Raw genomic sequence first — 24105 nt, 5'->3', positions numbered from 1 at the left:
TAAAAATAAATAATTAATAAGTTATTATTTTTATAATATATATTATATATTAATAAATTTATTTAAAATAAACTAAAAATAAAAATATATTTAATTTATATTATTTTTATAGGCTTTTTTATAATAAATATATATAAAATTACTTAATTATAAATATTTAAATATAATTTTATAACTATAATATTTAATAAAAATAAATTATAAAATTAAAGCTTAAAATAACTTAAAAATATAAAATAAAAATAGATTATTTAATTTTATTAATATACTTTAATTAATACTTTTAATTATATAATATTAATATTTATTTTTATATTTAATTTATATTAAATTAATTAATATTAATTTCTTTAAATAGCTATATATAAAAATATATAAAGCTATTTATTACTAATTTTAATAAATTAATTTTTAACTTTATTTAATTATTAATATATATTTAAAGTTAATACTTTAATATTTTATATTAATATATATATAATATTTATTTAATTTTAATTATAAATTAATTAGGTATTTTTAATTAATTATATAATATTATTATAAATTAAGATTATATCTATTAAAAGATAAATATTTAAGTTAATATTATTATAATTAATAATATTTAATAATTTTAAAGTATAAATTTAGATATAAAATATTTATAATTATTAATTTTATTTAAAATAAATAGATAATAAAACTTATAGCTTTTAAAATAATATATAAATAATTATATTATTTTTAAATTAAATAAATATTTTAAAGCTATATAAATTAAATAAATTTATATTAAATTTTAATATATATATATAAAGTAATATAATATAGTATATAAGGTTATTTTTTATAAGTTTAATATTTTAAGTTATTTAAAATATACTTATAATTATTAATATATAACCTTTATATATATATTAAATTTATATATATTAACTAGAATTTAATATATTTTTATATAAATTTCTTATTAATATTTAATTTTAATATTATATATACTTTTCTTATATAATTAATACTTATAAAAATAGATTTAATTATAAATTATTAAATAATATTATTTAATTAATAGTTAATAATAATTAAATAAATTAAAATAAAAGCTAATAATTATTAAATATAATTAATTAATAATATTATAATTATAAAATAATATATAAATATTAAAGTTTTATATAAGGTTAAAATTTATAATAAATAGAAATATATATTAATAATAAAACTAATTTCCCTATTATAATCTATATATATTAATAAAAATATACTTATATTATTTAACTATTTTAATATATTATATAAATATAATTTAAATTATAATAACTAAAATATTATAATAAAATTATATAATAAATCTTAAATATATATTAATTTTAATATAATATTAAATTTATATATAAATAATTTTATATATTTATTAATTAACTATATAAAGTTTAAACTAAAATATATTTAACTACCTTAATATTTATATACCTTTAAATAATAATATTTAAATTATTTAAATAAAATAATAAATAAATATTATTAAAAATACTTTATAAAATATTAACTAAATATTATTAAAGGTATATATAAAGTATATTTTTTAATACTAACTATAAGGTTCTTTTATATTATTTATTTTAAAAACTATTATAAATAATTATACTATTATTTAACTTCTTTTAAATTATATTAATAAATAATATTTAATTTCTTTTAAATTTATTTAATACTATATAATATAATAAACTAATTTTTTATAATAAAGAATTAAACTATTTAAAATTTAATAATTTTAATTTAAAATAAAGTATTATAACTTATTATTATAAATTAAAAGAGTTAATAGTTTAACTTTATAAAAGTTTAATTAAATACTTTTAAAATAAATATATAATATAAACTTTTATATATAAATATTATAAAGTTATTTAAACTAAAAGAGTATTAAAAATATAAATATTTTATTTTAAATTTAATTTATAATCTATAAGTAATATAAATTAAAGTTAATTAATAATTATAGTATTATAATAAATAATATATATAATAAGAGGATAGAGAAAGAGAAGGATAAAAGAGAGAGAAGGAGAAAAGAGGGGGTAGAAATAGGGATAAAGTGAAGTAAGTATATATTAATATATATAAAATTAATTAATTATATATATATATTAATTTACTTAATAATCTATTTAATATATTTAATATATATTTTAAATAAATAATAAATAATAAATAAATAATAAATAAATAATAAATAAATAATAAATAAATAATAAATAAATAATAAATAAATAATAAATAAATAATAAATAAATAATAAATAAATAATAAATAAATAATAAATAAATAATTAAATAAATATTATTAAAATATTATTATTAAATTATTATTATTATTATTTTATACTTATATATAATTATATATAATTATATATATCTATATATAACTATATATACTTTTATATATTTCTATATATTTATATATAACTATATATAACTATATATAATTATATATAGTTATATATAGTTAGGTATTATTATTTATTATTATAAATATTTAATAATTTAAAACTATTATAAAAGATATATAATAAAACTCTTATTAACCCTACTATATCTCTCTAAACCTATCTAACTTTATTAGATTTTAATTATACTATCTATATATATATATCTTTATAAAGATTTATAAACTATTTAAATTAACTAATAGGTATTATAAAAATAACTTAAAAATATTAATAACTTTATTTATATCTATATAAAGAAACCTTAATAATAGTTAAGTATAATTACTTTTAATTAAAGGATAAAACTTTTATTTAAATTAGAAATATTTTATTTATTATAAAATTAATTTTAATTATTAGTATATAAATAATATTAAATTAAAATAATATTAATCTTTTATATAAAGTTTTAAAAATCTTAATATTAATATAAGCTATTTAACTATTATTATAAATTATTATTTTATATTAATAAGAATTATAATTAAATATATAAATAGGTATATAATAATAAAAATTAAAAAATAATATATTAATATTTAATATTATAGGTTAAAAAATAGATATATAGTAAGTATTATAGTAAGTTTTACTATAAAAGATTTATTTAAAGATATAAATACCTAATTATACCTTATATATTTAATTATAAACTTAAAGAATAATTAAATTTTTATATATATTTATTAAAAATTAAATAAAATTTATTATTAAAAAGTTATTATTAAAATTATTAAAGTCCTTAATTAACTATATATTATCTTTAATTAAAGGTTTATTATCTATATATATATTAATATATAATCTTAAATTACTATAAAAGCTATATAATTATATACTTTTATAATTATAGTTTTAATATTTAATTTTACTTAATAATTAATATATATACCTTTAAAATAATTAAGGTTAAAAGGTAGATTATAAATAGTTAATTAGATTTATTATAGGTTTTATATTAAATCTATATAATAGTAAATATTAATATAAAGATATATATAATAATATTTAAAATTATTATTAATAAATAAAGTTAAACTTATAGTATTAATTATCTTTAAACTTATTAATATAAATAATATTTAAAAATATTAAATTATTTATAATTATATTAATTAATATTAATAAAAATATATATAAGGTTATATATAAATTATATAATTATATTACTTTAAATTATATAATTAATATTATTAAAATATTATTAAAGAACTTTATTTAAATAATAGGAGTAACTTTATAGTTTATATTAGTTATATTAATATTATTTAATATTATAAAAAGATAAATATCTTTATATTTTTAATTATAAATATTCTTTAAATTTATTTAATATTAATAAAAGTAATTAATATTAAAGAGGTTATTATAGATTATTTAGTTTTATTTAACTTTAAAAGACTTTATTAATTATTAATTATAATTAATATAATTTTATTATTATTAAATAATTATTTATAATTATAATTAATTATTTTATTTAAATTATTAATATTATTTAATTTATTACTTTTAATTAAGTTAATTTTATTATTAATAATAATATTTATATCTATATACTTAAGTTAGTAGTATTTATATCTATACTCTTTAATTAAATAATATCTATATTTATATATTTAAGTTAAATAATATTTATAGTTATACTTTTAAGTTAAGGTATTTATAGCTATACCTTTTAGGTAGATAGTATCTATAGTTATATACTTAGAATTAAGGGTAAATACCTTAAAATATAGTACCTTAATAACCTATAAATTAAAGCCTTTATTATAATACTTATAAATTCTCTTTATTATTATATAGAGCTATATAGCTTTAAATAATACTATATAAATCTATAAAGATCTATAAAAATATTAATTAATTTAAATATTTAAAAAGTCTATAAAAATAGTATTATAATTAAATAAAATAATATAATATATTAAAAGTTAAAATTATAAAACTAATATTAATTTTAATAAAAATATATATTTATATACTTTTAAATAAACTAAATTAATTAAAGATAGTTATATAAATTAAATAAAATAGATAGAGTAATTATAGATATATTATTTTAATAATTATTAAAAAAAAGAAAGGAAAGAAAATAGTAAGTAGTTATAACTATTTAATAAAAACAGTAAGTAAAGCTTACTAATAATCCTAATACTTTAATTAATTAATTTCTCTATAAACTTATTAATAACTCTATAATATATTTAAATTATATATATATATATATTTTATTAAATAAGTTAAGGTATCTAATTAAATAGGTATAGTCCTAAGGGATTTTAGGGTTTTTAGAAAGTTGCCCCTGTCGCGCACCATACCGTCAGCCCGTCAGCCCGTCACACTGGGTCGACTGGTTCTCGAATCTCGACTAATATGGGCCCCTTGGCGCCAAGCAAGATCACCGGCTATTCTGGAGGCAGCAAGCCCGCTTGCGGCTACTTCCAGACAACAGCGCCCCTTCCAAGGAGACAAGCGCGGCGGGCCTGCGGGCATGACCCGTGCATTAAGTTGTGCGGAACCTGAGAAGAGAGGGAGAAGCAGCATGGGACGGGGGAAACGTCGAATCAGAACTGCCCAGAAACAGCTGACGGACAGGTGGTAGTACGGTGAATAACACCCGTGCAGGCACGCGTTTGTGACGCAAACACTTGTAATTACACGACTAACACAGGGCGCCTTCTCTATGACCGCATCAGACGGTGGACGCTAGGAAAAAGCTGAGAGGACAAGCAACAGCTGCTAGCTGGCTGTCCCTCAAAGGCCTTGTTCGCACGTGTTTCGAAGGGCCTGACATGGTTTCTGCAGACCCGAACCTTCAGCACAGACTTGGCCTGGCCCTATCGGAATAATGCCAGTTGACAGATGTTACACGGACACCCCAAGACACCAAGGGGGAGGGGGGGTCTTAGACTCTTGCTTTCCTCTGTCCACCATATGGTCCATGTGCCACACTGCCACTGCATGTTCCGTCCGTCCAACCGTCTCTGCTACCCCTGCAGGAAACTGCGCCTCCCAAAACGGGCTCCTTCGAAAGGCTTGGCTGAGCACTCACTCTGACGGAAGTGCCACGGGACACGGGCCCAGAGTCGCCCCCTTCCCTTCACTTTTCCTGGCCCCTCTTCTGCTCCCTAGGCAGACGGTCAGACCCGGGCCTTTGGGTTTAGACCCTGGATAAAACAATCTGTACCCCAGCTTTTCTAATCCTGGCGCGGGAGGAGCTCGCCACCTTAACAACCACATTCTCCCCGACCTCTCTCCTCCCTCAGCTCGAGCTCTCGTCATCACCACCAGGCCCCGGTCCCGTCAGCTGACAGAACCAGTTGTTATCTTTCCACGGCTAGCTACACTCCATCCCAATTGATTCCTCTGCCACTCCTTGATCAAAACACTGGCATGTCCTGCACTCTCGCGAACTATGGCCTCCCGAAGTGACACGGTCTTCCCCCTCATCCCCGCGCCCATGGCGTTGGCAGTAGACACCATCTCCTCGGCCGCTGCCAGCGCACGGCGATCCCCCGTCCCATCTAAGAGCGCCAGATCACCGGCTGACAGGAGAGCTGCATCACCGACGAAGACGACAGCCTCACCTACAGCCACCGCATCAGCATCACCGATGCCGGCAGCCGCAACGTCGACGACAACCAGGGCCAAGAACCCGCGGCATCCCGTCTTCAACGAGGACATCTTCTCCAAGTTCTACACCACCCCGTTCATGGTCTTCCACTTCGCGCTCTACGGCGCGGTCCCCTTCTACTACCTGCTCCACTACTCGCCGTTCCGGGACTTTGGCTCCGGCGCCGCCAACGAGGCGGTCAAGTGGTTCCTCTTCATCCTCACGCAGTACATCACCGCCGTCATCGTCACCTCATGGGGCGGGCGGTACCGCGTGCACAAGGACGTGGCCGCCTGCGCGTTGATGCTGGCCGGCCTGACTGGGGGCACACTATTGAAGGCCTTGTTTGATGGGATGGCTGGTCCGAGGGGATGGCGATGACGATGTGCGGCAGGCGAGGGTACCTACTGCCCAGTGAGACGGAGATACAACCTAGTACAGGAAGGCTAGGCGCCGGCCGCCGCCGAAATAACGTTACTTCACGATGATGAGCCCTCAGCCACTATAGCGCAGCTGGAAGCTCGCTCGGACGGGCGAGCGTCACAGCGCCGGACGGAGACGGCCCTTGACTTCAATCGCATACAGGAAGACCTAAGAACACACACGCTGGGGTCCTATCAGTGTTTGCTCGGCATTTGCGTATGATAAAATTCAGATCATAGATTCCGAACCTGGGTAGAGCAAGAAACAGCGCGCCCGTTCTGGCGCTTCACAAAAGCATAAAAATGTTATCCGACAAGCACGAGCTCCACTTTCCGGCCCCCAGCCAGGCCAGGCCCATGTCGACACAGCATTTGAAGTGACTCAATATCCATGCCATCCGATGAAACCCCGAGCGAGTTGAGCATAGGTTTGTCATCAAAGCGGCACAGATACACGACCGACTAGTCAGGCCGTCATCCGCAAAACGCTGATACGGATACCAAGAGGGGATGCAGAAAGTGTCGCCTCTCTCTTAAGTGACCTTCTTGCCGCAGATGGTGGTAATAAACCCCCAGCCTTCTACCACGTGATAGATGACGCCGTCTTCTGTACGACCGGGGTTGCTTTTCCTGGATTGATACGGACCAAAGGTCTTGCACACTGCGGTGGGCATAATATGAGCATGCCAGCCCTGCATAGAGCGTGTCTTTCGTGAAGAGCGGGTCGCGGGATGGGTTGGAAAGAATCAGCACGCGCCGCTGTGCCTGCATCTCGGGGACCAGGTCGCACGCCTCGAGGAGGCTGGGGTAGACCTGTGGTGTGCACTGGGGGTCTGGCTTGGGCTGGTTGAGGCGGGTCATCTGGAGCCAGAGTGGTTTTGTGTGGGCCTGTGTGCTGCTCCGTTCAGGAGAGTCTTGGTTGCGTCCGCCGTTGAGGTCTCGGTTGCTGATGTTGCTGTCGCCATCTGGTCGTCTGTAAGTCGTTTGTCGTGGGCGTTATTAGTTACTCAACTAAACATTCCCCATCTTGTTGTTGGCAATGAGATTTCGTTCCCTAATATCCGTTTCGGAGGAAAGAATACCAATGATGAAGAAGGACTTAAGTTTGCCCCTATGGCTGCGTACCCAGCGCACTGGGTTGTGAATATATTAAGGTTCAACTGCGCAGGCCGGACTTAGGGAGGCTTATCCGGCCGCCTTGACCCTGGTCCGTGTTGGGAGCTGACAGCGCCAAGGGAGAGACATGCGGCGGTGCGGGGAGATAAAGCCTGTCGCTCCGAAAGAGGTCTCCACGAGCAAAGCATTTTCCCTTTCTATCAAACCTTCGTCCATCCTCCCCGGATACGCGAGTTTGGGAAGGCCCCTGCAATAGATCCGCAGACCACACATCAGACCATGGCAAGTTCTATCCGGGTATCCCTCCCGGATGACGACGAGGGCAGGCCCGGTGCGGAATACGACTCTTGTGGGTCGGCTGACGGGTCGTCTGCTCAACCACGGCCGAAGAAGCGTCGCAGGATTCCGGTGGCGTGTGGTGCCTGCAGGAACAAGAAGTCCAGGGTAAGAAAAGTATCACGCGGAGCCTTTGATGCATATAATCAATATGTATCAAGCTTGGGAAGGGAGGAGTGTTATAGAGAGACAGAGAAGAGAGAAGGAGAAAGAGAGCAGAGCCCAACCCCTTTCTCCCCGAAGTAGTGCTAACGTGTCTCTCGGCCGCAGTGTGACGGCTCTCGGCCGAAATGCTCCAGCTGCCAGGCCCTTGACATTGAATGTGTGTACCTCGCTCCGCCCATCGCGACGACCACGCCAGTCCCCAGAGCGTGAGTGTATCTTCTGTCACAGGTCTTTGTGTGACTTCCATCCGAGGCTGATTGGAGACGCCCAGGTTTCTCCAGCTCGTCGAGTCCCGCTTGTCTCAGCTGGAGAGCGACGTACGCTTACTGAAGAGCCAGCAGGGTGACGCTGGTAGCGCTTCGGCTTCCACCAACGTGGGAAGAAGACCAAGTGAAGGAGGCCATAGCATTCCTATTGTACCCGAGGCAGATTCTGAGGGATCAGTCGCCACCCCCGATGCTACTGACGGGATTGGATCCATTGAATTCACCAAGGAGGATGACTCCGGCTACTATGGTACTCAGGCCTTACTTATTTTCCATTTTACCGAGGACTTGCCCTGGCTAACTCGTCCTAGGGCCGTCTTCCAATATCGCATTCACCCGCAACATTCGACGGGCCCTGTCCACACAGCTGTCTCGGAGCTTGGGACAGCGTTCCCACAGGTTGGGACACTCTCAACGGCCGTCACTTGATGTATCTCGTCCACAGACACCGAGCAGAGACGAAACCAAGCCAGCTTCTGAGGAGCATCATAGCTACTCAAACAGTACACAGGCTAGGGATGACTGTCTGGCTCTCCCCCCGTACGAAGAAATGGATGCCCTAGTCGAACGCTTTTTCAGAGACACTGGTGCATTATACCCGTTTGTACACCCTGGGACTTTCATGGAAACATACAATCGCACCAAGAGCATCGGCTTCAAACGATCTAGGCGCTCGTGGCTAGCCCTACTCAACTCCATCCTGACCATGTCTATTTTCACCATTGGAAGCTGGAGCTCAACAGCAACAGAGAGAGGTACAAAGGCAGAGGTGTTCTTCACGCGGGCCAAGTCCCTGTGCCTCGACCAGATGCTGAGTGGCTCTAGCCTGGAGACAGTCCAAGCCATGCTGCTCATGAGCCAGTATCTCCAAGGCACTCACCGCTCCGTCATGACCTGGAACATGCACGGCATTGCTGTCAAGGCAGCCTTCCAACTGGGTCTGCACTCCCCGACCTCGCTGAAGGCCTACTCGGCACACGAGAGGGAGACTCGGTCCCGTACATGGTTTGCTTGCGTCATGCTAGACCGAACCTTGAGCATGACATTTGGCCGGCCTCCTGCGATCCCAGAGTCATACATACGCACCCCACTACCAAAGCCACATAGCGGAACAAGCATTCTGCCGGACTCGGAGCCGTCTCTGGATGATACTATGAGCATCCAGTTCTTCGTGTCTACTGTGTGAGTGCTGAGAGACCTTCTGAAACTGAACTCAATATCTGATAATGAAACCACGCTCACGTAGGACATTGTATAAGGTCATGTGGACCATCATAGAACGACTCTACGATTGCAACATAGCATACCCAGACAACAGTGCCATATCCATAGCGTCCCGGATTCTCCAGATTGAACATCAGCTTCTAGAATGGCAAACCTCTCTCCCACCCCTCCTATCTCTGACCAACCCCACGGAAGTACGCAACGACGATGACTTTAGCTTGGCACGGCGCTTCAGAGTCATTCTCACCCTCAGACAGCACAACATCCTCCTCCTCGCCCACCGCCGGATATTAGACTTGTACCTCGCTGGTATCGAGAAAGGCCGGGCTTACGATTCCAATGAGTCGATGCTCATGCAAGTCGGCGAGAGAAGTAAATGCGTGTCTTTCCAGGTGGCATCAGAACTGATCGGGATCGTCAAGACCATCACCCATTCCCCGCAACCCAAGTGTGGCCTTCTCGGCGCATGGTGGTTTACGCTATACTACAGTAAGACACTGCGCATCCCGTGATGTTCCAGTACCTAGGTCCTCAACCATCAATCCACTGACACCTGCGTAGCTTTGAATGCCACACTGACAATTGTCACAATAATTTTGTGCAATCACGCCAGCAGCCCTATTCCTACTGCGCCGAGCGAAACCGGGGGCATACCAAACCAGGCCCTGAAAGATGTCTTCGAGGATGCCCTGGTCTGTCTGCCACTCATAGACAAGGAAAACAGCATGGTTGACAAGTGTGCCAAATTTGTGGCCACGCTGCAGCAGTGTCTGAACTTGCTAGGTAATTACGCATCATCACGAACCCCCCTCCCACAATTCCGGGGTACTCAATATCCATTCGACTCCTTCTTGTTCCTAACCCATCAACAGATCAACCCGGATCTGATGATCCTGCCCAGTCAAGATTGGCTGTGAACGGACAAACACAGATAGCCGCTGCTCGAGACGGCCAGAACGGGGAGTACGCCCAGGCTCCGCTAGCGATGGAAGCGGCTAATATCGACTTTGCCGCGCTCGGGTGGGAGGCGGAGGGTTTCTTGTCTTCGCTCAACGGAGGCTTTGCTGGCTTCATGGAGGGGAGTTACCAGGACTCGGATTTGTTCTGTTAGCTTTGTACTCGGGCTACAAGTGCGCAGGCCAAAACAAAGGTTATAGCATAATACCAATGTCGACACTATATTTACAAGCAAGCTTGTCCCTTTCCCTCTGATGAGATAACTGGGTTTCATGGTCTGCAGCGTAAATCTTCTCACAGACAGCCTCCTGCCAAGCTGATTCCATCGCCGTTTGCGTGTTGTGCCATGAGCCCGCTCCGCAGTAAATGGATCGCTCCACTGATTCGGCCTCGGACGGCTTGACTGGCTTGGACTCTTCCGTGACCATAAACCCGCTGTTAGTCTTGTGATAGATGTTATCACCCTTGTTTGTTAGCCCTTCAGCTTTGTCCCCTCTGTTGGGGTTCCCAGGTCAACGTCCGGGGTGGGAGAATGGGTCCGCCAGGGTACGTGTATCCGTCCTCGCACGAAACGGATGAGGCTTTCTCATGCAATGGCCACTAAGCTGATTAAATAGCTTATAGCAGCATGGCTGGCTGGCGATTTTAAGAAGATGTGCAGCAAGAATCGATGAACTTGCGATACCCATTATTACAAGAGTCCTTCCGCTGCGCCTTGCCAGTACTATTTCCATCAATGTACACCGGGAACTTAACAAGAGATTTAAAGAAAGGTCTAAACACTGTGATTGCGGAACTTACATGGAGAAAACCCCTAATGTGGTGCCCAGCGTGACGTTTAAAGGGTGACTGACTCTAAGCAGGCGCCGCATAGTTGTATACTAATATGTATGGGGATTAAAAACCAAACCATGAAACCACCTATGATATTAGAAACGAAACCACTCATGCCAATTCATCACGTTAAACAAAGTTAAACAGCTTCTGCAGCCGTGCGCAGCAACGCACCATCAAACTTTGGCAGGAGCACGGTTGCACAGGCATCCTTGGATTCCTGTTCTAAGCTTGAGAAGGTCACTAAGAATTGAAAAGGATGCAAGCGAGCCCAGGCTTGCAAAGCAGGCTCGCTGCTTGTCATACCGTACTCTGCTGAGCTGGCAGTGGTGTCGCTCTAAGCATCAGACACCTGACACGAACTTAATCTCTGCTATCGGATCAGGTGTGCCGCTCGAGGAACCAGAAATGCCATTTTTTAGTTTGGACATTCCCAGCGGTATATCTAGCAACTGGGCTGATGGCAAACTCATATTCAGGGTATGGTGTGACACCCATACCAATATATTCCCAGCGTTGTGGTGGTAATGGAGGATTGCATGGCGGCGTCGTATCATCAAATCGGTGAAGGAATATAAGCACTTTTGATTCCCACAGCCCTCAACGATCCCTGTAACCGATTTAATGCGGCCTGGGGGGGTACACAACGACGTTGCAGCCGTGTGTCTGTTTAGTGACAGGAGCATGAAGGATGGTGCAGTCTTCCAATAAACGCGCATGGATTCTCCACCGGTCCATAGGCAAAGCCCGATCGTACACCATCAGTGAGATATCATGGCCCCCAAAGAATTCCGATCAATTGCAAGGTAGGAGGGACTCTTGAAAGCCTACTCCGGATATGCTATGTTACCTTCATAATCGCGAATCACGTCTCTTTATCCCGGGGTTACAGCAAAGCTCGGTTTTACAAGCGCCTATTATGCACAGCATCCCGGGTTTAGAACAGCATCAGCTGGTGCAAGTAAATAGTTTGGCAACTGGGGGCTGAGACTGCTAAACATAGGTCTTCGGTTTTTCCAGTGTCATCGATGGAAACCACAGATATAAATTCTGAACTGGCCTTCCATAATGCGCGGACCACGAAACATTCGATGTTTCCATAGATTTCGTTCAACTCTAAGCCGGGTTGCATGGGCATGATCGACGAATTTCAAGAGCCAAAACAGAATTACCACAACGCACTAACTGCAATACTTGAGGATACTCTGTGATGGATCCACTCTCTATTGCAGCCAGCACAATCGCCCTTGGGCAATGCGCTGGAACACTCCAACTTGGAATCAAGGCATTTCTGTCCCTTCGCAGCTCTTCTGATGACTTTTTGTCCTTGTTGAATGAACTTTCTCTTCTACATGCTTTCCTAGAACGATCACGTCGAACATTAGCGCACGGGAACGACACTTTCGACAATCGCAGCTCTGAGGATATCGGAAGCTTGAAGCTACTGGTTGAAGAGGTCGAGAACATCGTCACAGGCTTAGACAATCTCGTCAAGGGTATCATCCATAGCAGCAACCACTCTAATCAAGAAGAAGGCTATGGGATCTCGAAGAGAAAGTGGTTACGATCCAAGGGGAGTATCGCAAAGCTCTGTGACAGATCTCGACAGGTCCGTCAGGACTTAGGAGTTTGCCAGTGGTTTGCTATGAGCAGCACTTCTTATGGGTGAGCCATTACTCTCATCCGGGGGACATTTTATAAATGAACACTAAGGATTTCTTCGACAGACATGATCAAACTCAACTGCTCATGGAACTGCGGAACGTCGCACTTTCTGGCCTGGCTGGAAAGTCCGTGGAGACCAGTGACATCAAGACCAGGACCAAGAATCAGCCGCGACAGCCTGAAAGAATGACAAATGATGAGCTGGATCTACAGACCCACCCGAATTGTGCTCGTGTTGGAGACAACGGCATTACTAGTATGGGACAGGCGCTTCAGCAGCTCTCGACGCATGAATCCATGCTCCTCCCAGAGGATGGAAACTCCGAGCTGTTCTCAATTGATCCCGCAAACGTCTCGTGGGGAGTACCGATCATCTCTGTCGGTGTGGAACTACTTCGTCATTGTCCGCCCTTCTGCCACTGCCATTGCCACGACAAATATAGCACCCACGCTCCAGTGTGGCTGCGGCCTGTCCTGGGGCAGATACTCCTTCAATACAACACCAGAATCTTAGCGCCGCGACCGCCTTGTGATCAGCCTTCTTGCGTGTCCCGAGACAGTGACTCAATTTCCTTCCAATTCTACCTACCACGTTGGCTACTCTCGCGCGCAATCATGGCCTCTGTCACCTGGGATTGCGGCCTCGCCGGGCCCGGCGCCTCACTGCACCTGCGAGTGCCGCGGGTATTCGAATTCGATTGTGGCATAAACATAGCCCTAATTGTTGGGAATATTACTTGGATACAGCAAAAGCTGGTCACCGGAGTCTTGCGTCCGACGGACGTGGATAGCCTCTCTGGAGAAACGATACTCACGGCAAGTCAGCCCCAGTGTCTCTTTCGCACTAATCGGCATGCTGAAGTTCTTAAAATAATAGTATGCCATGAGACATGGTCACCCGGCCATCTGGCACAAACTATTCAATCTTGGTTTTGATGCTGGTTTGAAAGATCTCGGTTCGGGAAGGTAATGACAGAGCGAACACTCAAGCCTGAAGTTGACCGCTCCCACGCAGGAAGTTAGGACTAACGTATTTCTCATAGGTGCGTCCTTGACTGGGTATTTCAATACGGTACCCTCGGTGCCAAGCTTCCAACGGACTTCCAAGCCGATGTCTCTCGAATGATGAAAGCCGAACCATCACCACCAGCATTGTCGACTCCCATCCACGACGCGATACGAGACAAAGATGGGGCGGATATCCACAAAGCCATACTGCAGCGGCCAGATGCTATTAACAAACCAGATGGGCTTGGGAACGCACCTCTCCATCTAGCGGTAATGCTCAGGAACCTCGGAGCCCTAAAAATTCTGCTCGACTACGGCGCAGACGCCAACCAACCAAACAGTCAGACTCGCGAGACACCACTCCATGTATCTTGTGGTTTACAGTTATATGAGATCTCTGAGATTCTCCTTGATCGAGGAGCAGACGCTAACCGCCGAGATTACCGCCGCAGGACGGCGCTCCACCACTCTCCGCCTTTGCCGAGGTTCGTGCGTCTGCTCGTCTCCCACGGTGCGGATGTAAACGCTCTCGACACTAGCTTGACTTCTCCATTGCAGTTAGCTATGGAGTACGAGAGTCGATTCTGGAGAGTGGACTTCGCTACGAGAAGGGCATTTGTCAAGGAGATGGTAAGGGCCAACGCAGATCTGGAACTCCGAAATAAATGTATGTTTATTCCTCCGCGTCTTTGTGAGAACACTATGAATGGTCATCTGCAAATTACATGTCATTGTACCTACAATCCTCGTATTGTTTCCTTTCAGACCTCTTCAGCGGCTCCTTTGAGTCTTTGGCTGACGCAAAAGGCACAGGGGGCAGCACGCCATTATTGATGGCAGCTGCCTTGGACGCCCGGATGACCCCGGTGTTGCTTGAGTTCGGCTCGAAGGTGCATAGCAGGGGCACATTAATAACCATCAATAACGGTGTCGAAGACGTCAACATGTTGCACGTCCTCGCTCAACACCCTCACGGGAGGATCCCCTCCAAACTGACATCGCTGCTCGGCCATTTCTTGGGCGTCGACCCGGACCGATCCAGCAGTGCGACCATGTGCGCATCACCTCTCAACATCCTCCGCAATACGCTGGACAACAATCCGGCGTGGGGCATCGCTGATGTGCTCGCATTCACGGAGCTGATCATCGGGATTCGGGAAACGAATTGGGGTGCTGGTCTGTTTCTTGAGTCTCAGCGCACTTTCAGAGAGGATGGGTCTCATGAGCGAATTAAGCTTTGGGTAAATGCTGTTAGTCGTCTCATGACCAAGAACGCCCAGAGTGACTGTGGATGCTTGCGACGAGGGAGTCAGTGGATGATGTGGTGGGATGAGTGGACGATGGACGACTGCTGCATTACCTGCATAAAACGCTCTTCCACTCCAAGCCAAGAGAGTCGCTTTGGCGAAGATGGTATTGGGGAAATCGAAGACATTAGTGACCAGGACGGGGCAGAGACTTTCTACGATGCTGTTGATTATCGTTGAAAAAGGGCAGATGTGTGTCAACGGATAAGATTGCATGCATTACGGCAGCGGAGGAATAGGATTTCCTGTGTGCAGTAGTGTAATATCGCCCCAGATGAGTAGATGTTCGTCAAATTCCTGATAGCTTCCACCTTTTTTCACCGGAAAAAACCCCGACTTTGTATGGTTCAGTGGCTATCCAGCCCGTTCTCGATCCAAACCTTGGAAGTCAAGGCAGCGTCTCTCTCAAAACGCTTTGCCATGCCGTTGACCCGTCGTCTGGAAAGTCCTCTTGTTCTAGCTTGAGATTGTGTAGGCAAGCGAGATTGACTCTTGAGAGAGATGATGTTGTCACGGCTACCAGCAAGGCGGCTAATATAACAATGTTTTGTATTATTGTCAGCGATGTGTTTCTATGTGCAGAAAGCCTGTGCTTGATGTATGTACAGTCGCTTGACTCCTACTCAAAATAAACAAGCCATCTAATATGCCGCGATATTGACAATGCAGTTCATACTATCATTATGCATCACGGCCGTGTTTCGGCTCGCCTCTTTCCTCTTCGTCAAGCGAGTCGCGTCTCCAGGGCGGATACCTCGGGTATACTGGATTAAGCATCAGCGGGGACGGCTCAGAGACCACAATACTCCCCCGCCGTTCCCGATGTGACTCGACCGTCTCTGGTGACACGGTGCGAGCTTCCTCCTGCTGATATAGTGAATCAATCGACAGCCGCCCAGTCGACACCGTCCCACACCGCCGCGGCACATTGCCTTGGGCAAAGGCAGCTGGGCCGGAACCGCTGACGACCCGGGCCTGTCCCTCCCGCTCCCCCGAATCCCTCTCGACCTCGTACTCATCAGGCGAATGACGGCGGACGTCCGCACCCGTCGGCACAGGCTCGTCCTCTACCACGGGTCCCAGCTGGGTGGAGCGCTGCGACATCTCCACCAGCGTCGTGCCGTCGTCGAGGACGCCCTCCAGCGTGCGGCATGTGTCCAGCACGCTATCCTGGAAGAGCTTCATTCGCCCGCGGAGCCGCCCCAGGTTTCCCCTGCTGGCGTTGCCGCTGTCCTGCGGCGTCCGGCCGCTGCTCGGGTATGGGTTGTAGTTACTAGGTCGTCGCTGGACTGCTGCCGCGCGCCGGGCTGCGCCGGAATTCTGCTCGCGGTGGACGAAGAGCGAGCGGAAGGAGACTAGACATGCGACGATGAAGGCTTTGAGGGGTTATGTCGGTTAGTCTTGCCCGCAGTCTATTCACCAGGTGACTCAATGTTGACTGGGAATCGTACTCTTGTGCCATCGTGCCCTTGGGGGTTGATAAGGAGGAACTCACCAGTACAGAACTCTATGTGAAACCAGAACCACACCCACGGTATGTTGAAAGTCTTGCCTCTGGTTGTATCAGTGAATACCTCGCTCAACAAAGCCCCCCGGAGCACCGTCGCAACAATCGTGAACCCAACCAGAGAGAAGATGGCACCAAGGGCAAGCTTCTTGCGCATGCTTATACGCACTCCCCAAAGGATCCAAACAGGGAAGCCGATGACTGGTGCGCGGGAAAATACCATGGTCAGTGTAGCTCCGATCTTCCCACATTGGGAGATAAAAGGTTAGAGGAGGAGTACTCACTCAGTGCATCTGTGAAAATGTCCAGAGCCACTGATACTCTGAAATACGTGAAAAACGTGTTCTCATATCCGTGGGTTTGGCATGTTGTCAGGGTGTAAATGATATTACCAAACAGGCACTTGAATGTAGGCACACCCATGGTGATACTTGCTATGCCGCATGCCAGCACAACAACGAAGACGATCCACCACAAAATCCAGAAAATCTTTTCGACTCGATGTCCTAGTCGGTAAAAGAACAAGAGGAAGTTGACCTTGATACAGTAGAATCCGAAGATGAAGAGGATGATGCTGGATCCGCAGCCCTTGAGCATCGACTCAGTGTCCCCGAGGAAGTCGAGCTGGTCCTTGAAGGCAATCGTACTAGGGTCATTGACCCAGCCCATGAGGCGGTAGATGTCGTAGGAAAAGCCCTGCGCTTGGCTCTGGATGCTGATGATTAGGCATAAGGTGGCTATCATGAGCCAATCCTCGGCGAGCAATTTTCGGAAACAGGTCCATCGGATGTAGATGCGCGCGGCGAGGGCGACGGCGCATAATGAAAAGAGCAGCCAGGTGATGCCCTATCATCCTCGGCCACCAGGTCAGTCTTTCCACAGTCTGCTCGTCATCAATTCCGATAACGAGACGGAGGAGGAGGGGAGAGGGGGGTTTGTGTTACCAGAAAGGTACTCTGCGAAAGCTGTGTCGCGGAGTCCTGCGATGCCATTGTACGTGCCCCGTCGGCATCCCATCACAGGACAAGACCGGGTGCAGTTCTCACGACGAGAACAAGAAGTCGGTGACGCGGCCTGCGTGATTTCGTACCTAGGAAATTAGTAAGTGGACGAAGAAGGATCGGTTTGTTGGGGGCCGCCGTACCGTCAGATCGGGGCGGGACACGTGGGAAACTAGAACGTGGGCGCCGGCCGAAATCCTCACGATCAGCGGGACACCCTTGCGTCCTCCGAGCTCTGCCTTTCGTGGGCGGCTGAATTCGATGTTGCTAGGGCGACTCGGGCATGGCGAGGTGGTATTCTGACGGGTGCGACCCGCTCATCTGGGAAGCCTCTCCCGCCGTAGCCTGTCTACCACATACGGCGCCGGCTTAGAATAGCCTAGGGTGGTAAGCACTATTAAGTGCCCTTGTCTGAGTGAATGGTCCTCTGCTTGATCACCAGGGTCACTTGACTCTCAGTATTGTTTTGATTATGCAGTGCGACCCACCAAGACATACCAGCATAAGCTAATCAGCCCTCTCGGGCCAGTGAGGGGCGGGTTTGGGAGGCATCCCTGCCTTGGGTAGGATCGCATCTGCGCCGAAGGATTCCGGGATGCCACCTACTTTAGCTCTAGCCTGTGTGTATATAATTGCAACGACGATTTTTAAACCAGGCGAAAGCTTGTGGGTCTCTGATATAAGGAGCTTCGTGCTCCCGCTCTCCCAGCCCACTGTCATCCGAGTCTGTACGGGGGCTATACAGCCCCACACGGCAGATCCCATCGCCTTCTCGGACTCCCAATTGGCCCAGCATAAAAACTGGCGACGAAGCGAAACTCTCACTTATTTGGGGCGAGTTCAATGGCGGATCACGACTACGAGTGGCCAATCATGATGCAAGTGTGAGGATTGCGGCAGCCAGAGAGGCGAAGCCGTGGTGTCCATATCGGGATTGAGACATCGAAGCCACGGATGTGAGATCTGTGATGCCGTGGCGGTTCTCAAGCATTTCTTAGCCACTGAAGACAATACAACTACGTGAAACCTTATGTTCAAAAGCAAAACATTGAAAAGGAACCCATTTGTATTTTCGTGTGGCGTCTAGTGTCACAAGAAAGCAGAAGTGTTGCACTCGCAAATCATCCGACGATCAAAGCAAATGAGTAAGCGCTATGACCTTCTCGAGCCAGAAAAAGACTCAAAACTTAGAATCCAGCTGCGGCTCGCTCCGAACAAGGTTCAGTGTGGGCAGGTAGAGCTCCGCTTCACCCAAGGCAGCAATCTCCTTCCAGGCCCTCCACTCCCAACCTTCAATCTTGTGGGGCTCCTTCGTCTACGTGAAATAGAAAGTCAGCATGGTAGTCAACTTTTGTCGAAATTGTGTTCTGGTGGGTTATGCACACCTCAGGCTGCTGAGACGAGTCCTCTCGCTCCGAAAGCACGTAGAGAGTCACTTCATGCTTTTCCTCTGCCTTCTGGATATCGTTGGTGTACGCGATGATCTTCTTGGGAACGATCTTGAGGCCAGTCTCTTCAAGGACCTCTCTCTTGATGCTGGAGAAAATGTCCTCTCCAAATTCCAGGTTGCCACCTGGGAGCTCATAGAGTCCTAATTGGGCGTGTGTTGTCAGAACCGCCGTTCTCCCACTCCCACAACATTCACCCCGGAGAGTTATAGAAGGTATGAGATTTGAGATTGAGTATTATCATACCTGTGCCAGTCTTGCCCTTTCTCTTTCCGATGACGATCTTTCCTTGTCCATCAGGGATGACGGCTGCGATCTCGACGTGTGGGCGTTGACCTCCCATTGCGCTCAGTGAGTTAGTGGTTGATTTGATTGTGAAAATTGAATTAGCCTATGCGCGTTTTCTTTTGGGCCGAATAATGATATGGAGGTTTATATTTCAAGTTGTTCATTGCATTGAGCTCGTCGTCTGGGGGTGCAACACATTTATATATTCGATCAAAGCTTGAAAGCTGTGACAACCGAGTGCGAATTGCTTGAGGCCTCCTCAACGTTGAAACAAGACGCGTGTTTTGCTGGGGAACTTCCGCGGTGCCCCTGCTTGGCTACATACACTTTCGCTTGGGAGGTGCGGTGAGCGACTTGACCTCACTGTACTAAAGACGAGACAAAGCGTCTGGTGCCAAGAGCCATTCGCAACGGGCGGCGTAGCAGCACTGGCCAACCTGCCTGGCATGTGTTAAAGCGGTGTCATGCTTTGCGCGATCACTCCCCTGAATGGCGCAGCAAGCACCGCCGTTTGGGAGCCACTGCCAAGAGGACGATGCACAAGGCCCGACTTGCCGCCGCCTAGACGAACTACCTGGGTACTTGACCTGTGGACCTTGGGTTCACCAAGGTCGTGTGCTTTAGGTTCACTTGTAGGGATATTTATCAGGCTCCTTAGAGATATAGTACAAGCTTATTCGAAGCTTTATAGCATCGTTTCTACACTATCCATAGTACACTCATACCTAGATAACTACACAATCTTTGCCAATGGTTGATATTGTTAAGCACGCGACTGGGTCTGGTGATAATGAGTTGGCTACAGTACATGTGGCTCACATGGAATAATGAATGATGATAATTCCAGGAATATTTGATAGAAATAAAGTCAGGAAATCGAAGAATTCGCGCGTCCAAATGTGGTCATTTATAGACGAACATAAACTGATAACGGGTTTGCCGAGTTGCTCTATTGTTATGGATTATGACCTCAATAAACTTCAAATAGAACGCTCCTGCTTTATAAATATACATGTGGGTTTATGAACGGCGATGCCTGAAACGATGTTGCCTTTGCTATCTATTTACGTTCGAAGAGCGCAACGTAGGACCGACTTCGCAGACATCTGTACCTAGGTACGATTGACTCAATTGGACCACAGTCATCATGATCAAAGATAGTCCACGGATTCGGATTTTTGATGCTCTTAGCTATGACAGCATGGTCTGCAACCGAGGCTATTTATAAATGTGAATGGCTGGGCGGTCACACACCCATTTCAGCAAGCCATCTGCACCACTCTACGCGCCACAACGCACAGCTCTATTTGCTATTTTGTTTACGTTTGAGATACCCTCCGTCCATCCCCATAACTGCACCCTAATCTATCGTACTCTGGATATAAGATGCGAGAAGCTCGCTCGTGGTTCACAGACTATCTTTAGTGTCGCACACTCCCATAGAACCTGCATAGGCCCTGTCGAACGAATCCTCACATACCCTTAAACGCTGAATTCAGAGTATTCAAGCACTTTGAAAAGAGGCTGAACGTAAAAGCCCATAAAAGACACCCATTTGGAGATAACTGACCAAGTCAGATGTGATGATGGCCTAGCAATTCCAGATGAAACCAGCTTCTACAGCCAAAACTACCCTAAGTGCCCTGAACCGCCGATCGGCCTTGAATCTTAAACAATCTGTGAATCAAGGAGAAATCCCGTATTTTCTCTGCATCGCAATCTTCTTAGCATGGTATTGTATTATCCTTCGTTGGCACAGCAATATTGTGCAAGCTGTAACAGTACAAAGAGCATTTTCAACCCTGATCGTCTCATTGAACTCTTGGAACCCCAGTCAGTCCCCTCGAAGACAGGTCCGATAGCTTCTTCCAACCTTCGGGCTGTATTACTGATACCCCCTTAACTTGCCAGTGTTTTGGGTTACAACTCATCGTGCTGTGGTATTTTTGATTGGATGTCTTGGATCTCGTATGGGTAGAACATGTTGCCGTCACCACCCCATTGGGCTGGCAAGTCTGTTCGTTTCTCCCAAATCGCTTGTGATGCCTTCTCGGACTTGAGGCGCTCTGAGACAGCATCCACCTCGTCCATGACCCGCATGAGGTTACGCCCCATCAGGTCCTTAACTTCTTCATCCGACCAGCCGCGCATGAGCATTTCAGTGATCTGGTAGCCGTTCGTCAGTTTTCGCCGCTGAGGGTACCATGATGTGCGAAGATCAAAGCCCTTCCCACTTACCAAGTTGGGATACTTGCTAGCATCCTCCAGCCCTTTCACAGAAGCAAACATGCCGTCAAAGTCTGACCCTATCCCAACATGCTTTCTCCCCACAATCCCAGCAACATGCTCAATATGGTCCGCGAGCCTCGAGACATTCGCCGCCTCCACCGTGGGGCCCACGAACGCGGGGAAGAAGACACATTGCACGACGCCGGGATTCTTGCCCTCCCCTGAGCCAATGAGCTGGAGCAGTTCATCGGGGACGTTTCGCGGATGGTCGTGCAGCGCCCGCGCGACCGAGTGCGTCCAGACCACGGGGGCCCTGGACAGCTCGATGGCCTGCCTGGCAGTCTCGTCGCTCGAGTGCGAGAGGTCGACGAGCAGGCCCAGGCGGTTCAGCTCCGCGACCAGCTCCCGGCCCAGGTCCGAGAGGCCGTTCCCCTCGTGGCCGGAGGGGCCCATGGCCTGCCCGAACCCGGAGGAGCTCGCGAACGCGCTGTGGCACATGTGCGTGAGGCTGACGTAGCGGACGCCCAGCTGCGCGAACAGCCGGACCGTCGACAGGGAGTTGCCGAGGAAGTGCGTCCCTTCCATCCCGAGGAGGCTGGCGACCTTGCCCGACTCGAAGGCGTCGCGGATGTCCTGCGTCGAGCGGGCGTGCTGGAAGTGGTCTGGGTGCGCGGCTATCATCTCGTTGATGAGATCGAGGACCTCGAGGGCGTCGCGGAGGCCGTCATTAGGGATGTTGTAGTCGGCCCCGACCTCGATACCCAGGAAATCCGGACATGGCGCCCACACGGTCCAAAAGGCTGCGCCGAGCTGGCCTTTCCTGAGGCGGGGAATGTCAATGTGGCCTGGGGTATAAGTCGCAAGGTCGGGGAGTATAGAGAGTGGCTTGCGATCTGACGATGGGTTAGGATAAGTAGTTTCGCTAGTTACAAATCGCATCACGGGTTAGCAGTCAAGAGGATATACCAACCTAGGGAGCGGATGATCTGTGGGAGATCAATATGCGTGTCGATGAGAGGACTCTCCTTCATCAGCGCCTGGGCACGCTTGTAAAGCGGTGAATCCGTCCAGTAAGCATCGAACTCTTCATCTTGTGCGTCTGTGTTGAACACCGGCTTCTGCTCTTCTACACCGGGAGTGGCTGCTGCGCAGGCGACGAACCTTGGCGCGAAGACGCCGGCGGCAGCGACGGCGACGATGACTGCCTGTCGGAGAGCCATCCCGAGATGGTATTGATTTAATCTGACTACCCACAGAAATTTTTGCGACGAAGCTGGTTTGGTGATCAGGTGGTGTGTGAAGGGCTTGGTGTTAATGTTGAAGTGCCCGCATCTTATCGAGATCCCGTTCCGGCGCACACTCCGAGATCGCCGCCACCATGGTCTCCGCATCTTATCTTCACCCACCAATACTGCCTGTTCAGGATACACATGTGACGCTACATCAATATACAGTATGAAGAGATACGCTGAGAACTTGAGAAGTATACCCAGGTGGATTTCTAGCTGTCATGCTTCTGCAAACGACCGTACTGATGTCCTATACTTTATGAACTACCACTGACTAGTTAGTATGCATGTCACTAGATCGACCCTGAATTATACATCTTACTGTATTTTACGACTCCTGGAGTGCTGTGGACTCCCCGTGATGAATTTTGGTCTTTTCAGTCAAATCTCAGTGACCGCAACCTCCGTAGAACATAGACTCAAATATTTCCCTGCGGCGGGGGCTTGCCACGCCCACCGAGCTACGAAGGGCAGGGTAATCTTCCGGCCTGCCTACAGTATTGCTTTGTTTCAAGGTTTGCTAGGATGATGGCAACGGCTTCCTTTAACACCCCTAGAAATTCTCCGGTGATTTAAGCTACTGCCTGTGTCACGATCCAAGTTGCTGCGGTGCAATATTTTGAGGAATGGAGCAATGCCACAAACCGACAAGCATTTGACTGCAGCGGACTCGCATTGCACATGCGCCACCGGTTTTAACGGGCTGGGCTTGCGAATTGGTACAAATACTAATATTTCAACCTTAAGGATCGTCTCGCAGGCCTGAACAACAATGAATTCCTGTAAGTAGCTCCTACCAAGTCCACACGGGGTGGTAGGTTTATATCTATCTATAGCTTCAGATCCAAAACCCAACAGCAACTCCAGCATAGACCATACGCAAGAAAGATATCTTAGCAGATGTTCAGACCGTACGCCGAGACCAAACAAAATCACATCTTGTGAACATCA

General features: G+C 44.0%; 6 protein-coding genes across 6 annotated transcripts; 3 read left to right on the top strand and 3 right to left on the bottom strand.

The window, feature by feature from the left end:
* Nucleotides 1-5894: 5894 nt before the first annotated feature.
* Nucleotides 5895-6473, top strand: KVR01_007925 (uncharacterized protein; the record flags this gene model as incomplete). The annotated part of the gene is made up of 1 exon (XM_044793749.1): nt 5895-6473. The coding sequence occupies one exon, from the start codon at nt 5895-5897 to the stop codon at nt 6471-6473; it is 579 nt and encodes a 192-aa protein (XP_044642903.1).
* Nucleotides 6474-7909: 1436 nt separating this feature from the next.
* KVR01_008368 (uncharacterized protein) lies at nt 7910-10732 on the top strand (the record flags this gene model as incomplete). The annotated part of the gene is made up of 6 exons (XM_044784547.1): nt 7910-7983; nt 8403-8647; nt 8946-9579; nt 9644-10110; nt 10183-10404; nt 10494-10732. The coding sequence occupies 6 exons, from the start codon at nt 7910-7912 to the stop codon at nt 10730-10732; spliced, it is 1881 nt and encodes a 626-aa protein (XP_044643346.1).
* Nucleotides 10733-14649: 3917 nt separating this feature from the next.
* Nucleotides 14650-15572, top strand: KVR01_008110 (uncharacterized protein; the record flags this gene model as incomplete). Its single annotated transcript, XM_044790451.1, has 2 exons — nt 14650-14752; nt 14851-15572. The coding sequence occupies 2 exons, from the start codon at nt 14650-14652 to the stop codon at nt 15570-15572; spliced, it is 825 nt and encodes a 274-aa protein (XP_044643088.1).
* A 374-nt stretch (nt 15573-15946) lies between these two features.
* On the bottom strand, nt 15947-17985 carry KVR01_007839 (uncharacterized protein). The gene is made up of 4 exons (XM_044784756.1): nt 17844-17985; nt 17184-17745; nt 16888-17100; nt 15947-16768 (listed from the first exon to the last, which is right to left on the bottom strand). Exons 1-4 carry the CDS (start codon nt 17889-17891, stop codon nt 16074-16076), a joined length of 1518 nt encoding a protein of 505 aa, XP_044642817.1. The 5' UTR covers nt 17892-17985; the 3' UTR covers nt 15947-16073.
* Nucleotides 17986-19080: 1095 nt separating this feature from the next.
* Nucleotides 19081-19691, bottom strand: KVR01_007959 (uncharacterized protein; the record flags this gene model as incomplete). The annotated part of the gene is made up of 3 exons (XM_044785956.1): nt 19081-19215; nt 19286-19491; nt 19595-19691. The coding sequence occupies 3 exons, from the start codon at nt 19689-19691 to the stop codon at nt 19081-19083; spliced, it is 438 nt and encodes a 145-aa protein (XP_044642937.1).
* A 1689-nt stretch (nt 19692-21380) lies between these two features.
* KVR01_008113 (uncharacterized protein) lies at nt 21381-23160 on the bottom strand. Its single transcript, XM_044785297.1, has 3 exons — nt 22836-23160; nt 21875-22758; nt 21381-21802 (listed from the first exon to the last, which is right to left on the bottom strand). Exons 1-3 carry the CDS (start codon nt 23083-23085, stop codon nt 21557-21559), a joined length of 1380 nt encoding a protein of 459 aa, XP_044643091.1. The 5' UTR covers nt 23086-23160; the 3' UTR covers nt 21381-21556.
* Nucleotides 23161-24105: the final 945 nt, after the last annotated feature.

This window comes from Diaporthe batatas (genome assembly GCF_019321695.1).
Source record: "Diaporthe batatas strain CRI 302-4 chromosome Unknown Contig00009, whole genome shotgun sequence".
Lineage (NCBI taxonomy): Eukaryota > Fungi > Ascomycota > Sordariomycetes > Diaporthales > Diaporthaceae > Diaporthe > Diaporthe batatas.
The sequence above is the reverse complement of the archived record's forward strand: the minus strand, read 5'-3'. Positions and strand labels throughout refer to the sequence as shown.